Below are 25115 nucleotides of genomic sequence, written 5' to 3' on the forward strand. Positions count from 1 at the left end.
GCTAGCTTATGGGATCGCGCGTTCCCTCCAAAACCGTTCATCGACTAGCTCGCCACAATCGAGCAAAGAAGGCGCAGCATGCTCGTGTTCGATCAATTTTGTTCTGCTCTTTGCGAGGTGTGGTTCGGTGTGATTTGCGCGGCCATTTTTGCACTTGACGGAGGCAGTGCCCCTTTCTAGGAAAACGAAAAAGTGTTGTTTCAATTGTGGTGTAATTAATTTGATGGTAAGTTATATTGTATCCTTTTGATAAGCAGCGGTTAGTCATAAATTTTCCAACCCTATTATCTAATAGCCGAATCCTTTTCATCCTGTTTTTAGTTAATATCGCATTGCTATAGGAATTAGGCGTGGGTTTGGATAATATGGTTTGAATAATTTCTCATTCTGAGCGCATTCCCAGATTGTGACAATTTCGTACTTAATATTTTTCAAGTAACAAAATGTATTCTTATTGATGGGCGTTGAAAACTAGCCGTGCCTCGTCCATTCCTTCCATTCGCTATTTCGGGCAAATTAAAAGCAATGCGCTCTTTGATTTTCATTTAAGCTGCGCATTGCAAGTGAAATAATTTTGCATGTGTGACCCATGTGGTGTGATCATCGATGGCCTTGAGGATTTTACTGGTGTTGTAGCGAACACCAAGAGAATACCGTAGACATTTACGTACTTGTATATTCTGTTTTCAGGAAAGATCCTCGTCCTTAACTGTGTTCCGTAACGTTGGAGCACAGATTAACCCATGTGCAGCTAAGCCGATGATCTCTCGCTACAAATGCTGTTGGGACGCCTGGGCATAATCCAACATGAAGAAAGTCTTTAATCCGGGGGCATTTGCTATGAGCAAACAGAATCAGCAAAATGCCAGAGGTAATAAGGTGTACACATGCTACCAAACTGTATAATCATTAATTATGATTTATTAACACAATTTTTGTCTTTAAGCAACTTGTTTTAGCTCGACAATCAAGAGTATCGGTGAATCGATTCTACCAACGACGGTGGTCACGAAAATTGCATGTTGCTTGCAGGGGCAAGGACGCTGTACCACGCACAGGAGACACCCTATTGGTGCAATAATGAGTTGATTCAGCTTGCCGTCATCGATAAGTACTCGTTGATATCATATTCCATATTTATCACATATTTCATACACCTTGGCCCATGGCTTGAACTAAAAGACTTAACATTAGATGCTATCCCTTTCATAACCAAGCACATAGCAATCAATGTGCCCTACACACTACGAATATGTAACACTAGCTCCCATTTAATTATTTATAGAAGAACGTAATTTAGCTCCTGGAGCATACTTGTAGGCAATTTATAGGGCACAACAATGTGGTGTCCTCAAAAGAACACCCTGCTCCACACCTTCCCTTCAACCGGAACCGTGACCTTCAATTAGCAGTTGTTTCTTTCAACTAACGAACGAGTCGCTAATTCAATGAAACTTATGAAACTCGGAGAGATCCGCCTTCAAGTTTTATATAATCTGTATCATCCTCTGTCTCTTTTAATGGATAACGAGATAGGAAATTAGTTGCCGTATAATCTGTCCAAATACGTTTTTTGTTGCTTTTGTATCGCCCAAAAAAATTTAACGCCATCCTTCAGCAGTTCCTGCAAAGGATTTTAAATTTGGACAAAATTTAGCGTTGTAGTTTATCGATGGCCAACAAATGGCCGAACCTCTTATATATTCGATGGTTTCACTTTATTCAAAAAGGCTTTTACCTTATCAGGATCGTTGTGTATATTTTCTTTATCAACAGTGTCCAGGAAATTTTACATTGATTTGAAAAGTTTCTGTCTGTTCAGCAAAAGTTCATCGGTGAATGCGTGATTTCATCTCAGCAACAAATTTTCGAAATGCACGAATAACACTGCCATTGTAACTCATAAATTCTTATCTAATATCAGTTTTTAACGTATCACTCGATGTCACTAACAGTTTTTAACATATTCCCACAAATTAGATCCGCTGCTGTTGATCGAGGAATCGTAGTGTTGGGCCAAAATCGCCGACCAACCAAAATCATTGCTTCCCCGAAAGAACTTCCGATGTTTCTTTCCAATGCTCGTTTCTTGATGGAGGAATGTCTAATGAAACATTCCTGCAGAACTTTTGTCATAGCAGAAGATTTCGATATTTTCTATCATTTAATAATTGTAGATTCAATGGTAGCTTCATAATTGAATGTGGCGTTCGACGACCTTCCAATGACGTTGCTGCCCTTCCTGATGTAGCAACTGCAAGCGCGATTTGTGATCTGACACGTATTGTGGCCAACAACAAAGAAATCATAAACATTCTCCCAGCTCCATTTGGCGACCCATTTAAAAAAATGCCAAATTTGTTTAATACATCCTTTTTTGATGATTCATTACTGTCCTCACAACTTGAAAACACATAAATTGTGTATCGAGCGTTTATTCACAGTTATCTGAACTCATGATTGTGCGTAGCCGCTCTTTTATAGTTGCAACATAGCCACCCAATGTGCACTACGGATATATAACACTACTCCCCCCTTAATTTCGAGACTTCCGTACCGCACGACCATACGAGACAAACCGACCCATCCGACTCGCCCTGCATTCCACCATCTTTCGCCATATCCGGTTTTTCCTGCTCGCTTTTCTGATCGTGCATCCGGTGCTACGAGATGATGCTCACACGCGTGAAGCCTCCTAGCGCGCTTAAGCGTAGTGCCGGGAAGGTTGGGGCAACGTTAATTAACTCGTTACCACGAAACAATACGATATGAGGAGCCGCCTGGTTAAGGTACGTCAAAAATTTCTGGTAATAGCAAATATGGTAACACCTACCTTTGGCTGAATGTTTCGCCTTCTCCACGGCGAATATCATTCGTAGGGCACTGATTTCCAGCACCCTCATTCCTGGGTTAGCAATGGTTGTCAGCAGCCGCCGGGAATCACGCAGCAGTTGCTCTACACACTGCGTGAACGCCTCCGTCCTGTATAAAAAAATAAGAATTAATGATCGGTGATGTGTTAGACTCTGGAGCGGGAAAGGGAAAGAGAGAGACAGAGCGTTTGTGGCCGCTGGTGATGACTTACCCAGTTTTGGTGCCGATCATGCCTACCATGTGGACGAGGGAATAGTAAAACTGCACGCCAAGCTTATCGACTGGGAGCGACTCCAACAGGATGTCCTCCACCTCCGATCGCTTAGACACTGGGGAGCTGCGGGGCAGACCCGCTGCACGGATCAACACCTCCCGGCGTTCACCTCCTTCGAACTCCGACTGACCTTCATCGTCGCTGTTCGCAAACATAGCCCGTGTCACTTCATGCTCGGCCCGGATTGCTTCGAACTGGAAAGAACATAATACGCAACGATATCGTTACAATTTACGTTGCGCTACGGTTAGACAAGCTCACCTTCTGCCGGGCGACATTAAACAAGTCGAGCAAATATACCAAATCCTTCTGTATTGGGTTGCTGGCCGTCATGCAACGGCTGTACAGGTAGACACCAGCAAAGAAGTCGTTCTCAACCTGATTCGGATCTTCGGTTATCAATTATGACCATGATCTTCATTCCGGATATTCTCGGTTATTTTAAGTTCTTTATTTGATGTTACTGTTCGAACGCGATTCAAAATGTCATCAGCCATGCCGTTCTTGTATTTGTTTCACAGTCGTTTCGGATATAATTGAAAAGCAGGTCGAAATTATTACAAACAGTGCACGAATTTGCATTGCTGCCGCCGTCGCAATAACTTCGGCAAGCATGAAATCCCAGTGTGCGTCGTTTTCTATCAAACGTAAACGTTGACAGGCCTCTCGATAGGCCGAACTGAACTGCACTATCCACTGTGCGAAGAAATTCAACTGATGTTGGTTCGCGAACATTTATCAAAAGTAACGGAGATAAAAACATTCATCGTGAGATGGATTCACTGTATAAATTTGTCCAGTAGCATCAGATGGAAAAACATTCGCATGTCGAAGTACCAAGTGTTGGTGCTTTTTTCTCTGGATCATTTTCCTGAACGTATTCCATGTGTAGTACTGTGGCATTTCCGCATAAAAGAGAGTTCTGGCGAACGGATCACGTTGGCATGTGTTGAAAAAAAAAAAGGTCAATGCAGAGAAAGGAGCGACGCTTCTTAAAGCGGTTCAGCCGCATTTGCCTAAAAAAAGAAAAAAATATTCAAATTTTCACCAGTGGCTATCTATGGTATCCCTACCGTAGTCGCAAAAATCGCGGAAGACAAAACCCGTTGGCCAGGTGGCTGGAGAGAGAGCCTTGTCTCGCAATGCCAGCGACATCTCCGCTTTGATCTCCGCAAATGCTGTTGTCGGTCGCGGTCCTGTGCCACCAGCCGGATCAACTTTACGTCGTTAGAGCCTTGCTGTTCTTTGACAAAGTCTTCTTTTTCCGCGTGGACCCTCTCGCTGAGGATGCAGCTTCCGGTTCCCTTGAAAGCCAACGGCAACGGGCCCGTAGCCGCCGTGACTACCTACGACTACCCCTGACCGTTTTCCCGACGGCCTTTCTGCTTTCTTATCATGCGTTTTCGCGCACCGAGCGTTGTAAGTGCGTTTCAATTCTTAAAGAGAAATTAAGCAAACACGGGGAAGGAAGCGGGATGCGCGGGATGATGGAGGAGCTGTCGGAAGCGTACTACGCAGGGGTAACGGTAAGGCTTCCAACAGCGTGGAGGCCCGCGACCGGAGCTCGCGTAGCTCCTGTAGCAACCTGGTTGTTGGAGGTACGACGTAAACCCGATATGCAAACGATTTGTTAGAACTTGAAGTTCGATCGGTCAGAGTTGTACAAGATGCAAAAGAAGTTATAAATGGATTCAAATAATTTTTCTCTTCTCCTGAAGTAGAGATGTTATCATTAACAAACTAAACATATGTATGTGAATGTTTATTAACATTGGCCAGAACTGTGTCGTAGTGGAACACGGAACACAGACATGCTGTCAATGTTTACGTTCAGTGAGATTGTAGTTGGTTCCCGCAGCTTTCTAAAATTGTGAAGAATGTACCAGTTAGAATTGGGCCACATAGAATAGCTTATATCTAAGCAAAGAAATGAAAGGAAAATTCTCTTCTGAGGCCCGTCTTCTCTGTACAATCATGCACTCATGGTTGCACCAGTGATGAAAACCTTCGTCTTCTTGTACCTTTGCGTTTTTTCTCCCAGACCGTGCTGGCGGATTCCAAATGTGATTGTGTAGAATTTTGTATGTAAAAATGTATTTTTAGGTTGCGGAACAACCTATACAGCCCTGCTACCAACACTTGAACTGCCTCTTATTACACGCATGCTACTTTGAAGCAAACTTCATCAACTAAAATTATTCCGGCCTTTGGGATTCTACCCAAATTCTTTGGGATCCGTAAACCGAATTGCATACACTTTCCGTATCTCTTTGATACATTCTGCACATTTGACCTTTCGGGGTATAGGTGAATTATTTTAAGGGAGTTTGTAAATTCCCTTATTATCTTCGTTGTAGTTGATTTACCAACATTAACGTTAAATTCTTGCCTAATTTCTTGTGAAGTTTTGCGAAGTAATATAGTTCATGAATTTTAGTTCCTATTTTTTCTTCATTGCCTTTTCGTGATCGTCCAAGAATTCATCTTATATTTTCGAGACCAATGGCTGCATTTGACGTAGACCAGCGATTTTTGTTTTGAATAATGGCTTCTTTCTTTTCCCCTGGAGCATCTTTTTGAGATCCGAAAAGAGCCAATAGACACGGGGGGCCTAGATCCGGCGAGTGTAGGGGATGCAAATGCAATTGGAAGCCTTTGTTGAACTTGGTCATCGTTTTGATTGATGTGTGACATGGCGCGTTGTCTTGATGAAAGATGGCTTTCTTCTTCAAAATATGTGGGCATTTTTTCGCTATTTCAGCCTTCAAACGATCCAATAACTCCATGTAGTATAACACCATTCGAATCGCAGAATACGGACGCCAACACTTTGCCGGCTGACTGTTGTGCTTTTGGACGCCTGGAGCGGCTTTCGCCAGTCGTATATTTTTCAGTTGACTGGCGGCTTGACTCAGGAGTTAAATGGTGAATCCATGTTTCGTCCATTGTTACATATCGACGCAAAAAATCCTGTGTGTTGCGAGCAAACAGCTCTTCGAATCATTGATGCTTTGTTATATTGTTCCATTGTGAGCAAACGCGGCACCCATTTCTCACAGTTAAGCTTCTACTGTGTTCAGACAGATCTAACTCTTCCATTAGATTTGGCTGCATTAAAAGTAATTAGAACAAAATTATTAACCATTCCATACAAACGAACTACTATGAAGCGCAATTACTTACCTAAAATCACGCCAATTCCTTGATTGTCTGCTTTACAGCAGCGGACAGAGAAGCGAACGGGCCCGCCTGTTTTTTTTTAGCTTAATACCGTTTGCTATGAGCATATTCGCCGCCTCCCCTACAAAGGGGCGCAGTACTTCGCTGTTCCTCGGAATGATGTATCCGGTGAAAGATCCTATGCTGAACGGCCTGATGTATGTTGAGGCGGCAGAGACACCCCAAACATGCACCTTGCGGTAGTCTGAATTTTGATATTTCTAAATTGGTTTTGTATGGTCTGTAGCTCTGAAGAGGGCGGAATGATTCCCGGCAGAGTTGATTAGGGAGGTTCGCTAGCTCCAGCTCTGACTCAAAGTGCGCTTGAATCTCTGCGAGCTGACCCAAAAACATGACAGCTAAGTCACTTTGTCTTGGTTGCCATGGTTGCGCTGGTGGATTAAATGAAACTCATGCTCGGAGCCGTTTCATCGTTTACCAGCATTTTTTTATTGGATTTTTCCGCGAGGGATCGTGGTTGAAACAGGAGTGATGCCGGAGGTAGAGACGGAGATGGATAGAAGAAGGCAGGGGGGGGGGTTTGTTGAGCTGATGGGTCGGTGGTGGAGGTGCTTCTACTGGTCGATGGGGGCTGGTGTTGACAGGACTTGTACGGACATTCTATGCCGTGCGGACAGCGGTGTCCAACCATTTCCAGATCAGGAAAACGCGTGCCGATCCACCTTTTTTAATGCCCCTGTAGACTCTCTTGTTCTCACTATGTAGCCGGGTCCCCAAAACAGTTCAGAGTACTCGGGTACCACTATGAAGAACGGCCAAGTCTACATTTATCCGTTAGCATTACCAGTCGCCTCAAAAAAATCTTCAATGGATGGGTTCGAGGCACCTGCTACAAGAAAGCGCGAGTGCTGGCATAGTAGCCCTATTGGTGAGTGCATCCTCCAATTGTTACTCAGCTTTAAATTAATAATTTCTCATCAACATACCAGCCTGCACCACGTCCTTTACTTTTTGTGTTAGCGTATTAATGCCAGATAGTGCCTTCAGTACATCCTCAGTGTATGTGAGTTGGTTCTCATTCCATCGGCTCTGTACTTTGGGCCAGTTGCTCTGGAGAAGGCGCAGGGATTGCTGGCAGGGTTGGTCAGGAAAAAAATCGTTCGTTCCGGTTCTGATGCTACGATACAGTGGCTCACTCCTACGTGGTTGTCCAGCTAAAATAACATGAACCTTAAAAACTCCGTGTCCGCGCTTAATGTGCAGGTTCAGGCGTTACATGGGAAATGGATGGCAGCTTTTGAAATCCCAGCGTTTGAGGTATTGTTTGCACTTTTGCTAACCTGTTGAACGCATTTTTGCTTCTCCTTGGCGCCATGCGGACCCATTTTCGGAAAGGTGCTCCGAACGTGCCATCAACCCTCGCAATGCCACGCCGCTCCGGCAGAATTCGTACAAGACGAATTTCGGACGTAACTCAGTGACGGGGAAAGCAATCTCGTTGGATTTAACAAATGGATTAACAGGCGAAACTATTCAAGCAAGTTCGGAGTGACTCTTTTTGGGGTAGAATTTGTTGGACCTGAAAAAGGCCGTTTTTCCCGTTGTTCGTGTGTTCCGTTCATATCGACGCAAAAAATCCTGTGTGTTGCGAGCAAACAGCTCTTCGAATCATTGATGCTTTGTTATATTGTTCCATTGTGAGCAAACGCGGCACCCATTTCTCACAGTTAAGCTTCTACTGTGTTCAGACAGATCTAACTCTTCCATTAGACTCAAACCGTTGGTATGGGTGGCTGAGAGGTCACCCGTCTCAACTATCAGATAGTTCCATTTGAGCAAGTAAATCTCAAATGGAACTGTTGAGTGCCTCGACACTCGACTTGTCTTTATTTTAATCCTCTCTGCTCCGATGCCTCGAGCGTTCTAATCCATCTAGTTTTCTAACCTGATATCATCTTATTCTATTCCATCTAATTTACCGCTATTCCATCTAATTTTCTAACCTGATCTTAATCTACCCACGACGGTCCTCACGATCCGCGTCACCACAGAACCATTGAATTCCGAGATAGCGAATCTCGTCCACCAGGTGCAAGACCATGTGGTGGGAGAAGGTTGCTTGGCTTGGTTGCGACTTGGCAAGCTAGCAAAGAAATTGTTCTGCCACCCACAGACCTTCTCTGAAACAGTTGTACGTTAGTAACCTCTCAGCCACCCAAAATTTAAGAAAAGTATTGTTATTTTAGAAGTCCCTGTTTCAATACTAGACCATATAATAGAGGTATACTTATAGAATGTAAAACACTGACACAATAGACTCATCAAACAGTCTACTGTGTCAATTTTTTTGAACCTATTTACATCTATTTCTAATGGCAAGAATTTACTTGGCATTTTAATATCTGCCAACGTTAATGCTTCAATCGATTTAATAAAAAAATGGAATAAAAATCTTACTATATAAAGTATGAAAACTATCTAAAAGAAAAATGTTATATACAATGTCAAACTTTTGTAAAAAAATTAAGAACAGAATTTACACGAGACTCCGCTAGGTCTCCTAGCGGAGGTCCAATTGTAAGAGGATCTTGTTACCATCCGGCTCGTAGCCGCTTAAAGGGCAGGGTAGGCAGCCGTTCGTGATCCATTTGGCTGCATTAAAAGTAATTAGAACAAAATTATTAACCATTCCATACAAACGAACTACTATGAAGCGCAATTACTTACCTAAAATCACGCCAATTCCTTGATTGTCTGCTTTACAGCAGCGGACAGAGAAGCGAACGGGCCCGCCTGTTTTTTTTCGCTTAATACCGTTTGCTATGAGCATATTGATGTATGTTGAGGCGGCAGAGACACCCCAAACATGCACCTTGCGGTAGTCTGAATTTTGATATTTCTAAATTGGTTTTGTATGGTCTGTAGCTCTGAAGAGGGCGGAATGATTCCCGGCAGAGTTGATTAGGGAGGTTCGCTAGCTCCAGCTCTGACTCAAAGTGCGCTTGAATCTCTGCGAGCTGACCCAAAAACATGACAGCTAAGTCACTTTGTCTTGGTTGCCATGGTTGCGCTGGTGGATTAAATGAAACTCATGCTCGGAGCCGTTTCATTTTAGAACAACCATTTATTAACCTAAACGGTCTCCGGCCCTCTGCCACACCAACGGCAATCCGTTCCTTTTCAGGCTAATCCGCTGGTGCAGCCGGCCCTCCCACTCACTCCCACCACTGTGGGAGCACTCGTTTACCAGCCTTTTTTTATTGGATTTTTCCGCGAGGGATCGTGGTTGAAACAGGAGTGATGCCGGAGGTAGAGACGGAGATGGATAGAAGAAGGCAGGGGGGGGGGGGGGGTTTGTTGAGCTGATGGGTCGGTGGTGGAGGTGCTTCTACTGGTCGATGGGGGCTGGTGTTGACAGGACTTGTACGGACATTCTATGCCGTGCGGACAGCGGTGTCCAACCATTTCCAGATCAGGAAAACGCGTGCCGATCCACCTTTTTTAATGCCCCTGTAGACTCTCTTGTTCTCACTATGTAGCCGGGTCCCCAAAACAGTTCAGAGTACTCGGGTACCACTATGAAGAACGGCCAAGTCTACATTTATCCGTTAGCATTACCAGTCGCCTCAAAAAAATCTTCAATGGATGGGTTCGAGGCACCTGCTACAAGAAAGCGCGAGTGCTGGCATAGTAGCCCTATTGGTGAGTGCATCCTCCAATTGTTACTCAGCTTTAAATTAATAATTTCTCATCAACATACCAGCCTGCACCACGTCCTTTACTTTTTGTGTTAGCGTATTAATGCCAGATAGTGCCTTCAGTACATCCTCAGTGTATGTGAGTTGGTTCTCATTCCATCGGCTCTGTACTTTGGGCCAGTTACTCTGGAGAAGGCGCAGGGATTGCTGGCAGGGTTGGTCAGGAAAAAAATCGTTCGTTCCGGTTCTGATGCTACGATACAGTGGCTCACTCCTACGTGGTTGTCCAGCTAAAATAACATGAACCTTAAAAACTCCGTGTCCGCGCTTAATGTGCAGGTTCAGGCGTTACATGGGAAATGGATGGCAGCTTTTGAAATCCCAGCGTTTGAGGTATTGTTTGCACTTTTGCTAACCTGTTGAACGCATTTTTGCTTCTCCTTGGCGCCATGCGGACCCATTTTCGGAAAGGTGCTCCGAACGTGCCATCAACCCTCGCAATGCCACGCCGCTCCGGCAGAATTCGTACAAGAAGAATTTCGGACGTAACTCAGTGACGGGGAAAGCAATCTCGTTGGATTTAACAAATGGATTAACAGGCGAAACAGGCGATTGGCGAAACTATTCAAGCAAGTTCGGAGTGACTCTTTTTGGGGTAGAATTTGTTGGACCTGAAAAAGGCCGTTTTTCCCGTTGTTCGTGTGTTCCGTTCATATCGACGCAAAAAATCCTGTGTGTTGCGAGCAAACAGCTCTTCGAATCATTGATGCTTTGTTATATTGTTCCATTGTGAGCAAACGCGGCACCCATTTCTCACAGTTAAGCTTCTACTGTGTTCAGACAGATCTAACTCTTCCATTAGACTCAAACCGTTGGTATGGGTGGCTGAGAGGTCACCCGTCTCAACTATCAGATAGTTCCATTTGAGCAAGTAAATCTCAAATGGAACTGTTGAGTGCCTCGACACTCGACTTGTCTTTATTTTAATCCTCTCTGCTCCGATGCCTCGAGCGTTCTAATCCATCTAGTTTTCTAACCTGATATCATCTTATTCTATTCCATCTAATTTACCGCTATTCCATCTAATTTTCTAACCTGATCTTAATCTACCCACGACGGTCCTCACGATCCGCGTCACCACAGAACCATTGAATTCCGAGATAGCGAATCTCGTCCACCAGGTGCAAGACCATGTGGTGGGAGAAGGTTGCTTGGCTTGGTTGCGACTTGGCAAGCTAGCAAAGAAATTGTTCTGCCACCCACAGACCTTCTCTGAAACAGTTGTACGTTAGTAACCTCTCAGCCACCCAAAATTTAAGAAAAGTATTGTTATTTTAGAAGTCCCTGTTTCAATACTAGACCATATAATAGAGGTATACTTATAGAATGTAAAACACTGACACAATAGACTCTCATCAAACAGTCTACTGTGTCAATTTTTTTGAACCTATTTACATCTATTTCTAATGGCAAGAATTTACTTGGCATTTTAATATCTGCCAACGTTAATGCTTCAATCGATTTAATAAAAAAATGGAATAAAAATCTTACTATATAAAGTATGAAAACTATCTAAAAGAAAAATGTTATATACAATGTCAAACTTTTGTAAAAAAATTAAGAACAGAATTTACACGAGACTCCGCTAGGTCTCCTAGCGGAGGTCCAATTGTAAGAGGATCTTGTTACCATCCGGCTCGTAGCCGCTTAAAGGGCAGGGTAGGCAGCCGTTCGTGATCCATTTGGCTGCATTAAAAGTAATTAGAACAAAATTATTAACCATTCCATACAAACGAACTACTATGAAGCGCAATTACTTACCTAAAATCACGCCAATTCCTTGATTGTCTGCTTTACAGCAGCGGACAGAGAAGCGAACGGGCCCGCCTGTTTTTTTTAGCTTAATACCGTTTGCTATGAGCATATTCGCCGCCTCCCCTACAAAGGGGCGCAGTACTTCGCTGTTCCTCGGAATGATGTATCCGGTGAAAGATCCTATGCTGAACGGCCTGATGTATGTTGAGGCGGCAGAGACACCCCAAACATGCACCTTGCGGTAGTCTGAATTTTGATATTTCTAAATTGGTTTTGTATGGTCTGTAGCTCTGAAGAGGGCGGAATGATTCCCGGCAGAGTTGATTAGGGAGGTTCGCTAGCTCCAGCTCTGACTCAAAGTGCGCTTGAATCTCTGCGAGCTGACCCAAAAACATGACAGCTAAGTCACTTTGTCTTGGTTGCCATGGTTGCGCTGGTGGATTAAATGAAACTCATGCTCGGAGCCGTTTCATCGTTTACCAGCATTTTTTTATTGGATTTTTCCGCGAGGGATCGTGGTTGAAACAGGAGTGATGCCGGAGGTAGAGACGGAGATGGATAGAAGAAGGCAGGGGGGGGGGGGGTTTGTTGAGCTGATGGGTCGGTGGTGGAGGTGCTTCTACTGGTCGATGGGGGCTGGTGTTGACAGGACTTGTACGGACATTCTATGCCGTGCGGACAGCGGTGTCCAACCATTTCCAGATCAGGAAAACGCGTGCCGATCCACCTTTTTTAATGCCCCTGTAGACTCTCTTGTTCTCACTATGTAGCCGGGTCCCCAAAACAGTTCAGAGTACTCGGGTACCACTATGAAGAACGGCCAAGTCTACATTTATCCGTTAGCATTACCAGTCGCCTCAAAAAAATCTTCAATGGATGGGTTCGAGGCACCTGCTACAAGAAAGCGCGAGTGCTGGCATAGTAGCCCTATTGGTGAGTGCATCCTCCAATTGTTACTCAGCTTTAAATTAATAATTTCTCATCAACATACCAGCCTGCACCACGTCCTTTACTTTTTGTGTTAGCGTATTAATGCCAGATAGTGCCTTCAGTACATCCTCAGTGTATGTGAGTTGGTTCTCATTCCATCGGCTCTGTACTTTGGGCCAGTTGCTCTGGAGAAGGCGCAGGGATTGCTGGCAGGGTTGGTCAGGAAAAAAAATCGTTCGTTCCGGTTCTGATGCTACGATACAGTGGCTCACTCCTACGTGGTTGTCCAGCTAAAATAACATGAACCTTAAAAACTCCGTGTCCGCGCTTAATGTGCAGGTTCAGGCGTTACATGGGAAATGGATGGCAGCTTTTGAAATCCCAGCGTTTGAGGTATTGTTTGCACTTTTGCTAACCTGTTGAACGCATTTTTGCTTCTCCTTGGCGCCATGCGGACCCATTTTCGGAAAGGTGCTCCGAACGTGCCATCAACCCTCGCAATGCCACGCCGCTCCGGCAGAATTCGTACAAGACGAATTTCGGACGTAACTCAGTGACGGGGAAAGCAATCTCGTTGGATTTAACAAATGGATTAACAGGCGAAACTATTCAAGCAAGTTCGGAGTGACTCTTTTTGGGTTAGAATTTGTTGGACCTGAAAAAGGCCGTTTTTCCCGTTGTTCGTGTGTTCCGTTCATATCAACGCAAAAAATCCTGTGTGTTGCGAGCAAACAGCTCTTCGAATCATTGATGCTTTGTTATATTGTTCCATTGTGAGCAAACGCGGCACCCATTTCTCACAGTTAAGCTTCTACTGTGTTCAGACAGATCTAACTCTTCCATTAGACTCAAACCGTTGGTATGGGTGGCTGAGAGGTCACCCGTCTCAACTATCAGATAGTTCCATTTGAGCAAGTAAATCTCAAATGGAACTGTTGAGTGCCTCGACACTCGACTTGTCTTTATTTTAATCCTCTCTGCTCCGATGCCTCGAGCGTTCTAATCCATCTAGTTTTCTAACCTGATATCATCTTATTCTATTCCATCTAATTTACCGCTATTCCATCTAATTTTCTAACCTGATCTTAATCTACCCACGACGGTCCCCACGATCCGCGTCACCACAGAACCATTGAATTCCGAGATAGCGAATCTCGTCCACCAGGTGCAAGACCATGTGGTGGGAGAAGGTTGCTTGGCTTGGTTGCGACTTGGCAAGCTAGCAAAGAAATTGTTCTGCCACCCACAGACCTTCTCTGAAACAGTTGTACGTTAGTAACCTCTCAGCCACCCAAAATTTAAGAAAAGTATTGTTATTTTAGAAGTCCCTGTTTCAATACTAGACCATATAATAGAGGTATACTTATAGAATGTAAAACACTGACACAATAGACTCATCAAACAGTCTACTGTGTCAATTTTTTTGAACCTATTTACATCTATTTCTAATGGCAAGAATTTACTTGGCATTTTAATATCTGCCAACGTTAATGCTTCAATCGATTTAATAAAAAAATGGAATAAAAATCTTACTATATAAAGTATGAAAACTATCTAAAAGAAAAATGTTATATACAATGTCAAACTTTTGTAAAAAAATTAAGAACAGAATTTACACGAGACTCCGCTAGGTCTCCTAGCGGAGGTCCAATTGTAAGAGGATCTTGTTACCATCCGGCTCGTAGCCGCTTAAAGGGCAGGGTAGGCAGCCGTTCGTGATCCATTTGGCTGCATTAAAAGTAATTAGAACAAAATTATTAACCATTCCATACAAACGAACTACTATGAAGCGCAATTACTTACCTAAAATCACGCCAATTCCTTGATTGTCTGCTTTACAGCAGCGGACAGAGAAGCGAACGGGCCCGCCTGTTTTTTTTCGCTTAATACCGTTTGCTATGAGCATATTGATGTATGTTGAGGCGGCAGAGACACCCCAAACATGCACCTTGCGGTAGTCTGAATTTTGATATTTCTAAATTGGTTTTGTATGGTCTGTAGCTCTGAAGAGGGCGGAATGATTCCCGGCAGAGTTGATTAGGGAGGTTCGCTAGCTCCAGCTCTGACTCAAAGTGCGCTTGAATCTCTGCGAGCTGACCCAAAAACATGACAGCTAAGTCACTTTGTCTTGGTTGCCATGGTTGCGCTGGTGGATTAAATGAAACTCATGCTCGGAGCCGTTTCATCGTTTACCAGCCTTTTTTTATTGGATTTTTCCGCGAGGGATCGTGGTTGAAACAGGAGTGATGCCGGAGGTAGAGACGGAGATGGATAGAAGAAGGCAGGGGGGGGGGGTTTGTTGAGCTGATGGGTCGGTGGTGGAGGTGCTTCTACTGGTCGATGGGGGCTGGTGTTGACAGGACTTGTACGGACATTCTATGCCGTGCGGACAGCGGTGTCCAACCATTTCCAGATCAGGAAAACGCGTGCCGATCCACCTTTTTTAATGCCCCTGTAGACTCTCTTGTTCTCACTATGTAGCCGGGTCCCCAAAACAGTTCAGAGTACTCGGGTACCACTATGAAGAACGGCCAAGTCTACATTTATCCGTTAGCATTACCAGTCGCCTCAAAAAAATCTTCAATGGATGGGTTCGAGGCACCTGCTACAAGAAAGCGCGAGTGCTGGCATAGTAGCCCTATTGGTGAGTGCATCCTCCAATTGTTACTCAGCTTTAAATTAATAATTTCTCATCAACATACCAGCCTGCACCACGTCCTTTACTTTTTGTGTTAGCGTATTAATGCCAGATAGTGCCTTCAGTACATCCTCAGTGTATGTGAGTTGGTTCTCATTCCATCGGCTCTGTACTTTGGGCCAGTTGCTCTGGAGAAGGCGCAGGGATTGCTGGCAGGGTTGGTCAGGAAAAAAAATCGTTCGTTCCGGTTCTGATGCTACGATACAGTGGCTCACTCCTACGTGGATGTCCAGCTAAAATAACATGAACCTTAAAAACTCCGTGTCCGCGCTTAATGTGCAGGTTCAGGCGTTACATGGGAAATGGATGGCAGCTTTTGAAATCCCAGCGTTTGAGGTATTGTTTGCACTTTTGCTACATGCACATGAAACATTTTGGACAACGGCTTTACTGAATTAGATCTGTGGTTTTCACTGTAAAGGATGATAGTGGTGACATTGTTGGCGATTAATGCTGTGGATGTGGTTTTGTAAGGATAATGGAATGCCAGAGTTTGAGGGGATTTGAAAGATCAGAGAAGAACATTTGTAGCTACACAGTTCAGGTAAAGAAATCTGTTAGTTGGAGGGATTTGTGCTAAGTATATTGTTGTTACTAGTATATGGTGATAGGCAGATTTAAGTTTGACGATTAGCTCTATATTCTATTTTAAATATCGCAAACGAAAATGTACCGCATATGTTGCTGAGCATTGAGAAAGTTTTTGAACATACCGTGCATTTAAATGCTCGCACTTGGTTATGATCAATTGTGATGTGACGTTGCAGTTGCAACTTTGAGTGAAAATAGTAATTGCAAGGTTCACATCTAAAGTTTCCGGGATTGTCATGCACTGTGCGTCTGTGACGGTACATGTTGCTGAGCATTGAGAAAGTTTTTGAACATACCGTGCATTTAAATGCTCGCACTTGGTTATGATCAATTGTGATGTTATCTTCGTCGATAATGCAATTGCCGCCATCTTCCACTCGCACTTGGTTATGATCAATTGTGATGTTATCTTCGTCGATAATGCTCCGCTTACATTTTCAGATCTTTTTGCATCTACCTCGGTTTCATGTTTGTGCAGTAGCGTGTGATGTCTCCCGGGGCACTCTTCCGCCGCGCAGCTCGTTCGATTGCAGCGTCCGTGCATAGGGGCGAGACAGTTAAAACACCTTCGGTGTCTTTTTACGAAGTCCCACTTCCCCTGCCACGTGAGTTTCCGGAACTGTTCGCAGTCGGCAAGTCCGGGGCAGTCTGCTTTACACAGCGTGCACCGCTCGACCGCTCTCTCTGTGTGCGCGTTGGTGAACACTTTGTACTCTGGCCGTGGGCTCGGATTACCACGCCGTCTGGGGTGCGCGACCTCTCTTGCGACTTTGCTAGCTTCCTCTGCGCGAGGTAGGCTATAAGATACCGCGTGTACAGCTTTGGCGAGAGAGAAAGCCCATGCACTGAAGTCAGTTAAGCTCACAGGACCCAACTTAGTTCGCTGCTCTGCCCAGTTGAGTCTCAAAGTCGGCGATAGTTTTTGCACCAACTGGTGGAGCAGAGTGATGTTGTACATGTGCTCGTTCATTTCGCAAGCCTTTGCGGTTGAGCATAAATTCTGAACCTGTACCGCGAAGTCCATCAGCGCCTCTGGATTATCGTCTCGGATAGGCGGTAGCCGACTGATGTTGTCTATCAGCTGATGTACTATTATCTCCGGTTGCCCGAACCTAGTCTTCAACGTTTCGATAGCTTGGTCGACGTTTTCGGGATGCATTAGTAGAGCCCGGACGGTGTCCAGCGCCTTGCCTTTGAGACTGCTCTGGAGCCTCACGATGTTCTCCTCCGGCGTGTAGCCGCACATGTGTGTAGTGTGGTGGAAGCCCGCGATAAACATGGGCCAACCCTCCGGTTCCCCTTTAAAGGTGGGTAGCTCCCTTGACACAGCCTTCCGCGCCTGAATCTGCGAAGTGGACAGCTGAAACTGGTCGCTGTATTGTAACCAACTAACCTGCCGCTCCGGCCTAAATGGCGCTGTGGGTTGCTCTGCTACCGTGGAACTCATCTGCACTGCTCCTGGCATTGCTAGTGACGGTGGGCGAGCTGTCGCCACTGCGATCGCCTCGTTCGTAGTAGCGCGGGTGCTTTCGACCCACTCGTGAGTCCGGTTCGTCCTTCTAGTGCAGCTCGATGTCGTTGAACCCCCGCTCTCTGCGCACAGCTCTGCTTCCTCGGCCAGGAGCTCGTACTTCTTTGCCAGGTACGCCGCATCCAGGGACTTTTTCTCTGCTAACCTTTGCTCTAAGTAGGAGTCCTCTAGAGCCTTCTCCTCCGCTAGCTGCTGCAGCTTGAGCTGGCATAGTTCCCGCACAGCCCTCGACGAATGGCTCCGACCGCTTACGATGGACGGAGTTCCTTGCACTTTCGGCGTGATGGGTGGAAGCGGCCGATCTTCTGGTTCCGCAGCCGGCAACTTCACTTCCGGGTTTTCAGCTGGTTTTCGTTGCTGTTTCGGCTGCGTCGTTCTAGTTTTTACCGGCTTCGGTCCTGGCGGGGTGGGCTTACCAGCCGCAGACGCCGGCGTATGCACATTTTTTCGGACCGTCCCCTTCGGTTGGCGGGCTGTCGCGGTCACTGACTTCACACGCCCGGTTTTTCCCGCCATCGCACTTGCTGGGTGTGACGCTGTCTCCTTTGCAGTTGGGCTCGCCGTCTGGCCGGCTGGCGTCTTCGCGGATGACGCCGCTGTGTCCTCCATCTTTCGAGTGGAGGTCGTTGCCACTACGACGTCGGTCATCAACCCCGCGCTCGAGTTGCTAGCACCGCTTCTCACACTCATCAGTCTCACCAATAGTTCGGCAACGCCACTTCTTCAAACTAACGATAGTTCACCAAGCTTCAGCAACGCCACTTCTTCAAGCTAACGGTAGTTCACCTAGTTTCGATAGTTTCTCGAAACTTCAGCAGCTTCTAATTTTCACTAGTTTTTCAACAATCTAATAGTCGAATTTTTATTGTTGAATAATGAGAGACGTCGCGTCCGATGTAAGAATATATTTTATTCGCTTTTAGTAACGAGCAAATAATACAAATAATCGAATATTCGAGCGAATAAAAATTCGACTACTCTATTCGGCGCGGTAGTTTCGTCTGCTCTTCCCGCCGAATCCTCTTTTTTTCCCTCTCTATTCTTCTTCCGTGTCCTGCTACTCGACTGTCCTACTACTCGACTGTCAATCGCTTGTTTGTTTAGTTTGGAGCCGATGGAGGGGTACCCCAATTCGCAACAGATACAGTGGCTCACTCCTACGTGGTTGTCCAGCTAAAATAACATGAACCTTAAAAACTCCGTGTCCGCGCTTAATGTGCAGGTTCAGGCGTTACATGGGAAATGGATGGCAGCTTTTGAAATCCCAGCGTTTGAGGTATTGTTTGCACTTTTGCTAACCTGTTGAACGCATTTTTGCTTCTCCTTGGCGCCATGCGGACCCATTTTCGGAAAGGTGTTCCGAACGTGCCATCAACCCTCGCAATGCCACGCCGCTCCGGCAGAATTCGTACAAGACGAATTTCGGACGTAACTCAGTGACGGGGAAAGCAATCTCGTTGGATTTAACAAATGGATTAACAGGCGAAACAGGCGATTGGCGAAACTATTCAAGCAAGTTCGGAGTGACTCTTTTTGGGTTAGAATTTGTTGGACCTGAAAAAGGCCGTTTTTCCCGTTGTTCGTGTGTTCCGTTCATATCGACGCAAAAAATCCTGTGTGTTGCGAGCAAACAGCTCTTCGAATCATTGATGCTTTGTTATATTGTTCCATTGTGAGCAAACGCGGCACCCATTTCTCACAGTTAAGCTTCTACTGTGTTCAGACAGATCTAACTCTTCCATTAGACTCAAACCGTTGGTATGGGTGGCTGAGAGGTCACCCGTCTCAACTATCAGATAGTTCCATTTGAGCAAGTAAATCTCAAATGGAACTGTTGAGTGCCTCGACACTCGACTTGTCTTTATTTTAATCCTCTCTGCTCCGATGCCTCGAGCGTTCTAATCCATCTAGTTTTCTAACCTGATATCATCTTATTCTATTCCATCTAATTTACCGCTATTCCATCTAATTTTCTAACCTGATCTTAATCTACCCACGACGGTCCTCACGATCCGCGTCACCACAGAACCATTGAATTCCGAGATAGCGAATCTCGTCCACCAGGTGCAAGACCATGTGGTGGGAGAAGGTTGCTTGGCTTGGTTGCGACTTGGCAAGCTAGCAAAGAAATTGTTCTGCCACCCACAGACCTTCTCTGAAACAGTTGTACGTTAGTAACCTCTCAGCCACCCAAAATTTAAGAAAAGTATTGTTATTTTAGAAGTCCCTGTTTCAATACTAGACCATATAATAGAGGTATACTTATAGAATGTAAAACACTGACACAATAGACTCTCATCAAACAGTCTACTGTGTCAATTTTTTTGAACCTATTTACATCTATTTCTAATGGCAAGAATTTACTTGGCATTTTAATATCTGCCAACGTTAATGCTTCAATCGATTTAATAAAAAAATGGAATAAAAATCTTACTATATAAAGTATGAAAACTATCTAAAAGAAAAATGTTATATACAATGTCAAACTTTTGTAAAAAAATTAAGAACAGAATTTACACGAGACTCCGCTAGGTCTCCTAGCGGAGGTCCAATTGTAAGAGGATCTTGTTACCATCCGGCTCGTAGCCGCTTAAAGGGCAGGGTAGGCAGCCGTTCGTGATCCATTTGGCTGCATTAAAAGTAATTAGAACAAAATTATTAACCATTCCATACAAACGAACTACTATGAAGCGCAATTACTTACCTAAAATCACGCCAATTCCTTGATTGTCTGCTTTACAGCAGCGGACAGAGAAGCGAACGGGCCCGCCTGTTTTTTTTCGCTTAATACCGTTTGCTATGAGCATATTCGCCGCCTCCCCTACAAAGGGGCGCAGTACTTCGCTGTTCCTCGGAATGATGTATCCGGTGAAAGATCCTATGCTGAACGGCCTGATGTATGTTGAGGCGGCAGAGACACCCCAAACATGCACCTTGCGGTAGTCTGAATTTTGATATTTCTAAATTGGTTTTGTATGGTCTGTAGCTCTGAAGAGGGCGGAATGATTCCCGGCAGAGTTGATTAGGGAGGTTCGCTAGCTCCAGCTCTGACTCAAAGTGCGCTTGAATCTCTGCGAGCTGACCCAAAAACATGACAGCTAAGTCACTTTGTCTTGGTTGCCATGGTTGCGCTGGTGGATTAAATGAAACTCATGCTCAGAGCCGTTTCATCGTTTACCAGCCTTTTTTTATTGGATTTTTCCGCGAGGGATCGTGGTTGAAACAGGAGTGATGCCGGAGGTAGAGACGGAGATGGATAGAAGAAGGCAGGGGGGGGGGGGTTTGTTGAGCTGATGGGTCGGTGGTGGAGGTGCTTCTACTGGTCGATGGGGGCTGGTGTTGACAGGACTTGTACGGACATTCTATGCCGTGCGGACAGCGGTGTCCAACCATTTCCAGATCAGGAAAACGCGTGCCGATCCACCTTTTTTAATGCCCCTGTAGACTCTCTTGTTCTCACTATGTAGCCGGGTCCCCAAAACAGTTCAGAGTACTCGGGTACCACTATGAAGAATGGCCAAGTCTACATTTATCCGTTAGCATTACCAGTCGCCTCAAAAAAATCTTCAATGGATGGGTTCGAGGCACCTGCTACAAGAAAGCGCGAGTGCTGGCATAGTAGCCCTATTGGTGAGTGCATCCTCCAATTGTTACTCAGCTTTAAATTAATAATTTCTCATCAACATACCAGCCTGCACCACGTCCTTTACTTTTTGTGTTAGCGTATTAATGCCAGATAGTGCCTTCAGTACATCCTCAGTGTATGTGAGTTGGTTCTCATTCCATCGGCTCTGTACTTTGGGCCAGTTACTCTGGAGAAGGCGCAGGGATTGCTGGCAGGGTTGGTCAGGAAAAAAATCGTTCGTTCCGGTTCTGATGCTACGATACAGTGGCTCACTCCTACGTGGATGTCCAGCTAAAATAACATGAACCTTAAAAACTCCGTGTCCGCGCTTAATGTGCAGGTTCAGGCGTTACATGGGAAATGGATGGCAGCTTTTGAAATCCCAGCGTTTGAGGTATTGTTTGCACTTTTGCTACATGCACATGAAACATTTTGGACAACGGCTTTACTGAATTAGATCTGTGGTTTTCACTGTAAAGGATGATAGTGGTGACATTGTTGGCGATTAATGCTGTGGATGTGGTTTTGTAAGGATAATGGAATGCCAGAGTTTGAGGGGATTTGAAAGATCAGAGAAGAACATTTGTAGCTACACAGTTCAGGTAAAGAAATCTGTTAGTTGGAGGGATTTGTGCTAAGTATATTGTTGTTACTAGTATATGGTGATAGGCAGATTTAAGTTTGACGATTAGCTCTATATTCTATTTTAAATATCGCAAACGAAAATGTACCGCATATGTTGCTGAGCATTGAGAAAGTTTTTGAACATACCGTGCATTTAAATGCTCGCACTTGGTTATGATCAATTGTGATGTGACGTTGCAGTTGCAACTTTGAGTGAAAATAGTAATTGCAAGGTTCACATCTAAAGTTTCCGGGATTGTCATGCACTGTGCGTCTGTGACGGTACATGTTGCTGAGCATTGAGAAAGTTTTTGAACATACCGTGCATTTAAATGCTCGCACTTGGTTATGATCAATTGTGATGTTATCTTCGTCGATAATGCAATTGCCGCCATCTTCCACTCGCACTTGGTTATGATCAATTGTGATGTTATCTTCGTCGATAATGCTCCGCTTACATTTTCAGATCTTTTTGCATCTACCTCGGTTTCATGTTTGTGCAGTAGCGTGTGATGTCTCCCGGGGCACTCTTCCGCCGCGCAGCTCGTTCGATTGCAGCGTCCGTGCATAGGGGCGAGACAGTTAAAACACCTTCGGTGTCTTTTTACGAAGTCCCACTTCCCCTGCCACGTGAGTTTCCGGAACTGTTCGCAGTCGGCAAGTCCGGGGCAGTCTGCTTTACACAGCGTGCACCGCTCGACCGCTCTCTCTGTGTGCGCGTTGGTGAACACTTTGTACTCTGGCCGTGGGCTCGGATTACCACGCCGTCTGGGGTGCGCGACCTCTCTTGCGACTTTGCTAGCTTCCTCTGCGCGAGGTAGGCTATAAGATACCGCGTGTACAGCTTTGGCGAGAGAGAAAGCCCATGCACTGAAGTCAGTTAAGCTCACAGGACCCAACTTAGTTCGCTGCTCTGCCCAGTTGAGTCTCAAAGTCGGCGATAGTTTTTGCACCAACTGGTGGAGCAGAGTGATGTTGTACATGTGCTCGTTCATTTCGCAAGCCTTTGCGGTTGAGCATAAATTCTGAACCTGTACCGCGAAGTCCATCAGCGCCTCTGGATTATCGTCTCGGATAGGCGGTAGCCGACTGATGTTGTCTATCAGCTGATGTACTATTATCTCCGGTTGCCCGAACCTAGTCTTCAACGTTTCGATAGCTTGGTCGACGTTTTCGGGATGCATTAGTAGAGCCCGGACGGTGTCCAGCGCCTTGCCTTTGAGACTGCTCTGGAGCCTCACGATGTTCTCCTCCGGCGTGTAGCCGCACATGTGTGTAGTGTGGTGGAAGCCCGCGATAAACATGGGCCAACCCTCCGGTTCCCCTTTAAAGGTGGGTAGCTCCCTTGACACAGCCTTCCGCGCCTGAATCTGCGAAGTGGACAGCTGAAACTGGTCGCTGTATTGTAACCAACTAACCTGCCGCTCCGGCCTAAATGGCGCTGTGGGTTGCTCTGCTACCGTGGAACTCATCTGCACTGCTCCTGGCATTGCTAGTGACGGTGGGCGAGCTGTCGCCACTGCGATCGCCTCGTTCGTAGTAGCGCGGGTGCTTTCGACCCACTCGTGAGTCCGGTTCGTCCTTCTAGTGCAGCTCGATGTCGTTGAACCCCCGCTCTCTGCGCACAGCTCTGCTTCCTCGGCCAGGAGCTCGTACTTCTTTGCCAGGTACGCCGCATCCAGGGACTTTTTCTCTGCTAACCTTTGCTCTAAGTAGGAGTCCTCTAGAGCCTTCTCCTCCGCTAGCTGCTGCAGCTTGAGCTGGCATAGTTCCCGCACAGCCCTCGACGAATGGCTCCGACCGCTTACGATGGACGGAGTTCCTTGCACTTTCGGCGTGATGGGTGGAAGCGGCCGATCTTCTGGTTCCGCAGCCGGCAACTTCACTTCCGGGTTTTCAGCTGGTTTTCGTTGCTGTTTCGGCTGCGTCGTTCTAGTTTTTACCGGCTTCGGTCCTGGCGGGGTGGGCTTACCAGCCGCAGACGCCGGCGTATGCACATTTTTTCGGACCGTCCCCTTCGGTTGGCGGGCTGTCGCGGTCACTGACTTCACACGCCCGGTTTTTCCCGCCATCGCACTTGCTGGGTGTGACGCTGTCTCCTTTGCAGTTGGGCTCGCCGTCTGGCCGGCTGGCGTCTTCGCGGATGACGCCGCTGTGTCCTCCATCTTTCGAGTGGAGGTCGTTGCCACTACGACGTCGGTCATCAACCCCGCGCTCGAGTTGCTAGCACCGCTTCTCACACTCATCAGTCTCACCAATAGTTCGGCAACGCCACTTCTTCAAACTAACGATAGTTCACCAAGCTTCAGCAACGCCACTTCTTCAAGCTAACGGTAGTTCACCTAGTTTCGATAGTTTCTCGAAACTTCAGCAGCTTCTAATTTTCACTAGTTTTTCAACAATCTAATAGTCGAATTTTTATTGTTGAATAATGAGAGACGTCGCGTCCGATGTAAGAATATATTTTATTCGCTTTTAGTAACGAGCAAATAATACAAATAATCGAATATTCGAGCGAATAAAAATTCGACTACTCTATTCGGCGCGGTAGTTTCGTCTGCTCTTCCCGCCGAATCCTCTTTTTTTCCCTCTCTATTCTTCTTCCGTGTCCTGCTACTCGACTGTCCTACTACTCGACTGTCAATCGCTTGTTTGTTTAGTTTGGAGCCGATGGAGGGGTACCCCAATTCGCAACAGATACAGTGGCTCACTCCTACGTGGTTGTCCAGCTAAAATAACATGAACCTTAAAAACTCCGTGTCCGCGCTTAATGTGCAGGTTCAGGCGTTACATGGGAAATGGATGGCAGCTTTTGAAATCCCAGCGTTTGAGGTATTGTTTGCACTTTTGCTAACCTGTTGAACGCATTTTTGCTTCTCCTTGGCGCCATGCGGACCCATTTTCGGAAAGGTGTTCCGAACGTGCCATCAACCCTCGCAATGCCACGCCGCTCCGGCAGAATTCGTACAAGACGAATTTCGGACGTAACTCAGTGACGGGGAAAGCAATCTCGTTGGATTTAACAAATGGATTAACAGGCGAAACAGGCGATTGGCGAAACTATTCAAGCAAGTTCGGAGTGACTCTTTTTGGGTTAGAATTTGTTGGACCTGAAAAAGGCCGTTTTTCCCGTTGTTCGTGTGTTCCGTTCATATCGACGCAAAAAATCCTGTGTGTTGCGAGCAAACAGCTCTTCGAATCATTGATGCTTTGTTATATTGTTCCATTGTGAGCAAACGCGGCACCCATTTCTCACAGTTAAGCTTCTACTGTGT

The 25115-nt window shown here is 45.7% G+C and overlaps 2 protein-coding genes across 3 annotated transcripts in view; both read right to left on the reverse strand.

Annotated features, from left to right (window-relative positions):
• LOC126576295 (uncharacterized) overlaps positions 1-25115 on the reverse strand; it is a 472692-nt gene that overhangs the window by 6105 nt on the left and 441472 nt on the right. The window lies entirely within an intron of this gene.
• On the reverse strand, positions 687-24551 carry LOC126576558 (uncharacterized). The gene is made up of 7 exons (XM_050237867.1): positions 24140-24551; positions 16357-18377; positions 16183-16242; positions 3410-3488; positions 3086-3342; positions 2834-2982; positions 687-709 (listed from the first exon to the last, which is right to left on the reverse strand). Exons 2-7 carry the CDS (start codon positions 18279-18281, stop codon positions 687-689), a joined length of 2493 nt encoding a protein of 830 aa, XP_050093824.1. The 5' UTR covers positions 18282-18377; positions 24140-24551.

The sequence above is a fragment of the Anopheles aquasalis genome, chromosome 3, assembly GCF_943734665.1.
Source record: "Anopheles aquasalis chromosome 3, idAnoAquaMG_Q_19, whole genome shotgun sequence".
Taxonomy (NCBI): domain Eukaryota; kingdom Metazoa; phylum Arthropoda; class Insecta; order Diptera; family Culicidae; genus Anopheles; species Anopheles aquasalis.

Bases quoted from the DNA above. Each gene is read 5' to 3' on its own strand.
- LOC126576558 (XM_050237867.1), bottom strand. From the start codon at position 18,281: ATGAGTGTGAGAAGCGGTGCTAGCAACTCGAGCGCGGGGTTGATGACC. The intron at 16,243-16,356 runs GTATGTTCAAAA...TTTCACTCAAAG, and splicing joins TGCGAGCATTTAAATGCACG to TTGCAACTGCAACGTCACAT. The intron at 3,489-16,182 runs GTATGTTCAAAA...CTACCTGTACAG, and splicing joins TGCGAGCATTTAAATGCACG to CCGTTGCATGACGGCCAGCA.